This window comes from Chanos chanos, chromosome 8 (genome assembly GCF_902362185.1).
Source record: "Chanos chanos chromosome 8, fChaCha1.1, whole genome shotgun sequence".
Lineage (NCBI taxonomy): Eukaryota > Metazoa > Chordata > Actinopteri > Gonorynchiformes > Chanidae > Chanos > Chanos chanos.
Genome location: NC_044502.1, coordinates 17,635,022 through 17,642,521, shown reverse-complemented (window position 1 = coordinate 17,642,521; position 7,500 = coordinate 17,635,022). Strand labels below are relative to the sequence as shown.

General features: G+C 42.5%; 1 protein-coding gene across 3 annotated transcripts in view; it reads left to right on the top strand.

Moving 5' to 3' along the window:
• dtnba (dystrobrevin, beta a) overlaps window positions 1-7,500 on the top strand; it is a 23,423-nt gene that overhangs the window by 7,130 nt on the left and 8,793 nt on the right. For all 3 annotated transcript variants that reach the window (XM_030781591.1, XM_030781592.1, XM_030781593.1), the window contains exons 3-10: window positions 1,838-1,905; window positions 2,574-2,654; window positions 2,930-3,143; window positions 3,430-3,515; window positions 3,976-4,130; window positions 4,346-4,451; window positions 4,758-4,924; window positions 6,785-6,909. In XM_030781591.1, coding sequence (XP_030637451.1) covers window positions 1,839-1,905; window positions 2,574-2,654; window positions 2,930-3,143; window positions 3,430-3,515; window positions 3,976-4,130; window positions 4,346-4,451; window positions 4,758-4,924; window positions 6,785-6,909 — 1,001 coding nt within the window. In that variant the 5' untranslated portion in view covers window position 1,838. The remainder of the gene's footprint in view (window positions 1-1,837; window positions 1,906-2,573; window positions 2,655-2,929; window positions 3,144-3,429; window positions 3,516-3,975; window positions 4,131-4,345; window positions 4,452-4,757; window positions 4,925-6,784; window positions 6,910-7,500) is intronic.

Genomic DNA, 7,500 nt, shown 5'->3' with positions numbered 1-7,500 from the left:
TGTCTGTCATTTCTTTAAATAGATTGATGTTGTATGTCTTTAGGCAGGCTAGATTTGTCTGTCAGTTAGTAACAGCCTGTGTGTAATTATATAAAGGGCATACATCAGACTCTCTCTCTCTCTCTCTGTGTGTGTGTGTGAGTGAGAGAGAGAGAGAGAGAGAGAAAATAGGCGTCTCCGTGGCCAGACATGAGCATGTCTCTGTTTCTCTAGGCCATCGGTCTACACAGCAGGCATGGAACTCCTGAATGTGTCTGCTAATTGTAGAGCTGCTTTCCTGATCACAGCGTCATAAAATGAGGCTTCTACACGCTATCCAAGAGCCAGTTCGGACACCTATAGATATTTAAGGATTATACCTAAAATTTACAAGTAGCAACACTGAAAACATTAAACAAAACCAAAACAGCCTCGATTGCCTTAAATATTCACAGTGAGAATTCAGTGAGAGCAAAACTGAGAATAGTTCGTAGAAGCAGAACGTCGTGCAGGAGGTTTTCAAACGGCGTGAGATAAAATTTCGTCCATGCAACAACTTAAGTTCAACTTTAAAATGTATCTTGAAGCTAGCTTTAGTACTTAAGCAAAACACACCGTTATGGGCAACAGGTCTACGTCAACGGCGGCAATAAGGAAGTTGTTGTCAGGGTGAATTTAGACATCCAGCTGCAGATTGAGCGCCTAATAGAGTTAAAGTTAGTGTGTAGGTGCTAATGGTTAATGTTTACGGTGGTGGGTTAGCGTCACGGTGCTAATCGGCAGTAATTGGGCCAGAGTGTATGTTTGTGCTTGCGTTCGCCATAGCCCCGGTTGTCATGGTTGCCAAGCCAGTGGAACGCGGTGGCAGCTGAAAGATGGATGGTCAACCCTGAGTTTGGACGGGATGCTCATAGAGAGAGCGCTCTTCTTAGCCGTTTTTTTTACAGTTATGAGATAAATAAGAGCGTCCATTTAAATATACGGGTGCACACGTGTAGAAATGGTAGCAGGTGAAGGAGTATGATGCAGGGGTACATGCATGAATAGATAGATGGGCCGAGGAATAGATGAATGGATGTGGCAGTAGGCTAGGTCGATAAATGGGAGAATGATTGGGAAAGAAAAAAAAAGAGTAGAATAAAGACAATGATAGGCAGATGAATGTGAACAGAATGAATGAGTAAATAAGGTGTGCCTGTGTGTGTTTGTGTGTGTGTGTGTGTGTGAGAGAGAGAGAGAGAGGGAGAGAAACTGCTGTGTGTTGCTCATGTGTTCCTTTTTGTCTCAGGTGATTATGTGTTAGTCTCCTGGGAAGCTTTTCAATCCTCTGAGGAATTTGTGTGTATGTGAGTGTGTGTGGTGTGTGTGTGAGAGAGAGAGAGGTTGAGTGAGAGCGATGTTTGAAAAATTATGGTACTTATGTTTCAAGAAGGGGGTGGGGGGGGGGGAGGCAGAGAAAGAAAGAAGTTATTGAGGGTTGCAGTACAGAACACTTTGTGCAGTGGGATGTGTATTTTACACATTATGTGTGAAATAAAAGACCAATAATATAATGTAGTCTCTGTATGTGGATTGTTTTGGAATATCTGCACTGACACACACACACACTTTCACTACTTTATACAATCCACTATGCACATCGCATGCAGGTACGCACGCACACATGCACACACACATACGCGCGCACACACACACACACACAGATAATACAGCTGCTGTTCTCCATTAGAGACTGTGGTGTGAGCTCTCGAGCATGTAGATACTTGCCAAAATAGCACTGGTGTTTTGTGTGTGTGTGTGTGTGTGTATCTGTGTGTGTGAGCTGATGCATGTCTAACCCTCTCTCTCTCTTTCCCAGGATGATTGAGGAAGGGGGAAGGAGAGGGAAGAGTGCAGTGGAGAAAAGACAGATCTTCACGGAGATGAGTGAGTGTGCTTTGTGAACTCTGACCTACGGTGACCTCTTAATTCTCATGACCTCAGCTTGACCGCAGTTACAATTAGAATACTGAAATGTTGCCAAGCATCTCATTGTGACTCACAGAAATCCTATAAATATAAAATCTGTTGCATAAAAACAACTTATTACCAAACAAAGTTAAGAATATGTCGGACCTGTCTGATTTTAAGCTTAAAAAGGAGACGTGAGCGCGTTCAATGTCACAGTATCCTTCAGCCAATGAGATTGCAGCTTCTTTGCAAACGCGAAGTCTGCTGCCAATGTTGTTAAGAGTGTTACCGTGTATCACGACTAAGACGACTAAGGATCTACTATGAGTTTCCCCTTTAGAGACTTTGAGGACTTTGTTTAATTTTCTCTGTTGTTGTTGTTGTTACATATGTATGAGTTATAAGCTGCATGCCTAAGCTGGTAGCTGCCAGTGTGTCATCTCTGTGCCCCGCCGACCACAAGTACTTAGATCTGAACCTGAAAAGCCATAATGATCAGTATTCCACATAACTTCGATATACTCTTTGTTTTTTTATGTTTGGCTGTTCTAGGTCTGGTGTTGCATTTTGGGAAATGTGGTCTTTATGCTATTTAGTCTGAAAAAGTGGCTGAAAGAAAGTTTTTTTTCCCCCTTTTCCCTCAGGGGGTCGGAATTTTGATGAAATTCGACTTTCGACATATCGCACGGCTTGCAAGCTCCGGTTCGTGCAGAAACGATGCAACTGTGAGTAGAGTGGAGAATACCTACAAAATATATGAACCAACATTTACACTAACATTTTTTACAGGATTCACTTAAACATATACATAAACATTTACCTGAACACTTACATATTTTACCAGTGTTTGCAAGGTGTTTTTTTTTCTTTTCGGCTTGTTGACCAGACAATTCACACCAATGTCATGTAATATTTTAAATAAAAAAAACTCTCTCTCCTTCCACTCTCTGTCTCTCCTTGTCGGTCTGTCTCTCTCTCTCTCTCTCTCTCTGTCTCTCAGTGCACCTGGTGGATGTTTGGAACATGATTGAGGCATTTCGTGATAATGGTTTGAACACGTTGGATCACAGTACAGAGATCAGTGTGTCTCGTTTAGAGACCATCATCTCCTCTGTTTATTACCAGCTTAACAAGCGCCTCCCCACCACACACCAAATTAATGTACCGGAGAGCATTAGTCTACTGCTCAACTTCATGGTTGCCGCACATGACAGGTCTGTGTGCATGGTGTGTGTATGTGTATGTGTGTATGCGTGCATGTCCGTATAAATGAGTTGGTTGAGTAGATCTGCACGTGACTGTATTCGTATATTTGCATACATGTGTTTCTCTGAGATATTTGTGTGTACGTGTGTATTTGTGTGTGTGTGTGTGCGTGTGCATGGTGTGTGTGTGTGTGTGTGTGTTCATAAATGAGTTGGCTGAGTATGTATGCATGTTATTAAGGAGCTCTCTAAAGTGTGTGTGTGTATGCGTGTGTGTTTGTGTGTGTGTTTACAGTGAAGATCATGGAAAGTTGACTGTGTTTTCGGTGAAAGCTATGCTGGCCACTCTCTGTGGGGGAAAGCTTGTGGATAAACTGCGCTGTGAGTACATCAGAACACACACCATCAAATCAAACCATCAGCCTCTGCCCCATGGAGCTGAACAAAGTAGAGAAAAATACATATGTACTTTATCAGGCATGCACAGAAAAATCATTTTATCCTGAGCAGTATTATGGTCAAGTCTTTTTATTGTTGTACTTCATTTGATCAAGACTGGGCTTCAAAGCAGGTGTTTCTAACTTGTGAACATGCACATGTTGGCTTAGGTGTGTTGAGTCTTAAGGGCAATGACTCCCTCTAGTGAGAAGAAAATGTAATTACACTAAATGAATGCCTTGAGATTTATGGAGTCTGTAATGTACTGTGGCAGAGTCCATTAAGTTGGACCATAATCTCATTTTTCCAGACCGTCAGTACACACCTGCACACGCACGCGCACACACACACACACACACACAGATACATACACAGGCGTTATCATTATCTCTCCCTGTATTAGATATATTCTCTCAGATCTCTGACTCTAATGGCGTAATGACGTTGTCCAAGTTTGACCAGTACCTCAGAGAAGTTCTGAAGTTACCCACTGCTCTGTTTGAGGGGCCGTCGTTTGGTTATAATGAACATGCTGCCCGTTCTTGCTTCCCACAACAGGTAACACACACGTACACATGCACAGACATTAACACACACACACACACACACACACACACGCACATGACATTGTGGGACATTGAGAGACATATTTTCAATTCAACACTTCAAAACCAACAAAAATGCACATATGACTGGGTCATAAATGAAAGCATCACTGTGTGTGTGTGTGTGTGTGTGTGTGTGTGTGTCTATGTATGTGTATGTGCAAACAGAAGCAGATCATGTTGAACATGTTCCTGGACACGATCATGTCAGATCCTCCCCCTCAGTGTCTGGTCTGGTTTCCGCTCTTGCATCGGCTCGCTAACGTAGAGAACGGTAACACACCATCACACACACACACACACACACACACACAGATGAACACACGTACACGCACACACAGACACACACATGTGCGCGCACGCACACACACACACACACACACACACACACACACACACGAGAGCATACATACCTAACAAGCACATATTCGCCTGCCAACACCCATCACAGATTGTTTAAAAGACATACACACACGCACATTAAACACAGAGAACAACATCGATATCACAGCAGCGATGACTAATCCCTCTCTCTCTCTCTCTCTCTCTCTCTCTCTCTCTCTCTCGCTCCCTTTTTCAGTCTTTCACCCTGTGGCTTGTTCGTATTGTCGCTCAGAGAGTATGATGGGATTCCGCTACCGATGCCAGCGTTGCCATAACTACCAGCTTTGCCAGGACTGCTTCTGGCGTGGTCTTGCCAACGGTTCCCATAGCAACCAGCACCAGATGAAGGAGTACTCTTCCTGGGTGAGGTTCAATACTAACCAATAAGCAATAACTCTCTCATCAATAACACACATATACAGACAGACTGAGGGTATTAAAGCCTCGTCTTTGACTGAATGTTTGACTTGTCTGGAAAAGGCTTCATGGCCGTAAGTTGATGGTTCGTGCTTGTCACATGTGGGATTTGAGGTATTAACATTTAGTTGATCTTTTTTTCATAAAAACGACAGAATTTGGTCCCTGGTATCATATCGGTCTTACCGCAATCTCACGAATGAAATTTTACACTAAACATCACAACATGAGGCTTCCTAAACCTTCACCTTGTGAAAAGTTGTTTAGTGTCTGTGAGAGTGGAATAGTTTTTTACTGACAGAGAGCTGATTTACATAACTTCCCAAATAAACAGGCGCTCATTTTTCCACACCAAAGAGCCTGTGACAAAACCCAAGATTGTCCATTCATCAGATTTCATACAGATTGAACTGATTAAACTGGTACTGATAACACTGATAAAAAAATGTCTTGTTATTAAAGTGAATAGAAAAACCTGCCGTTAAAACACAGACCATACAGAACATTAGCAAAGGGGGCAGCATGTATTGTGGAACCATAACTTTTAGATAGAATTTTCCTTTAAACCTTGACAGCAGCTACACACCACAGTAAAGTAGTTTGTGCTTAAATATTAATTAGACTTGGGCTTAATGATTTCTCCTAGACCAGTCTGTTATGTTATGTTGTCTATGTGGCCTTGGTTTCTTTTAGATAATGTTTTGGACCTGCCGTCAGCTGGTACACAGGTAACGAGATAATTAACCTTTAGCCAGAGGTAAGGAGATAATTAAGCTTTAGCTACATAAATGAACTGGATGCTGTTCTGGTAATTAGCGCTAATAGCCGTCTGTGAACTTGTCACTCCTGCTAGCTAATTAGCTGCGGTTGTGCAGTAGAATACGCAGACGTAGGAGTCTGTGATAAAGTGCTGGAAATGTCAAGGTTTAGTAAGACTCTAGTGTATAAATTTAGCTGAAAGATATTTTCCCTGTACCCTAAGTCAGTCCTACTGTGTATGTGTGACTGTTGTATTAACCATAGTTAAGAGTAGCTGTCCTCTCATCTCATCTGCGATACCTCATGTTACCCCCTTATTCCTTAACCCACAAACACCTCCCTGCCATGTAAGACATGTCTAAAACTGTAACCATGGAGAAATGTAGGTTGTTTTGTTTACTTAGTCATCTCCCTCTGTCTCCTTGTCCTAAATACCGTATTGTTGTGTTTTCTTGTGTCATTGCTCTGAATGGTTTACAGACTAATTGCTGTATTTCAGAGGTAAAAGCTTTAAATGTTAAATTCTATAAAGTCTGTTAATTTCATTGTGTGAACTGACAGGACGGCCCTGGATATCGCAATGTTTTGTTGTAATTCTGGGCTTTGGCCAGCAGAGGGCACAGCTATTAGTTTGGTGTTCTTAAACACACTGTCTGACTGCACTGACAGAATTGGGAATAGTTTGAACCACGCCTTCATTTGTGTTCTGTGGAAAACCAGCCTGAATTCCCAAACCTCTGTCAGGTTCCTCAGCACGGCTGATTGTTTTTTGCCTAATATGGGCTCAATGCTGGGAACAGTTTGGCCAATCCTTGGTTAGGCTCTGGTTTGACCTAGACTGGTTCTTTTAACTGAGTGGAACTGGAGTAACTGTACTATAATCCCCATCAGATTTCTCCTCTAAAACTAACTAAAGTTAGCTCAAAGTAACTTTAACATATTTACACACACGCGCGCACGCACACACACACACACACACACACACACACACACACACACACACTACGGGTTTTATTTTTCTCTAAATGGTGCCTGTGTGTGTTACAGAAATCCTCAGCGAAGAAGTTGAGTCATGCGATCGGTAAGTCTCTGGGGTGTGTACCCAGCAGAGAGCCCGCCTACCCAATCTTCCCCGATCGGCCAGAGAGACCGCTTGGCCTTGCACACATTGTGTAAGTGTGTGAATGTTTCGCTCAGAGACTATGTGTGTGTGTGTGTGTGTGTGTGTGTGTATTTGTCTCTGCCTGTGTGTGTGAGTGTGTGTGTGTGTGTGTCTGTTTGAGATCCTGAGTTTGTGTTAATGTTGTCGCAATGCCAAAGCTCTGACCCTAGTCCAAACACCAGCTGTAATATTACTATATTGGTACTGGAATGAAAGTGCAGTGATTTGGCCTATTCAGGGAGCACATATAACAGGACATGCACGCAGCCTGAAGCTCTTCTCCAGATAAAAATAACTGATTCCTGAGTTAGCCATGGCGTGGTTATAGGCCAAAAGGAAGGAGGTTAGTCAGAGAGTTTATTACTTGGCTATTCACACCTGTCTGGAGAGTTAGATGGTTTGTCATGCCCTTTGGTGTTAATGACTCTTAATAATTCACAGATATATTTATATTTCTCTCTGCTCTGAGGGAGTACAGAATCCAGGAAAAGTACTGGAACTAGACAGTCGAATGCAACACATTTGATTTCAATTAGTCCCTGGGTATGCCGGTTTTAGAATTACCATCTCATGTAGTGCTACTGCTTTGAGTCTATGTTTC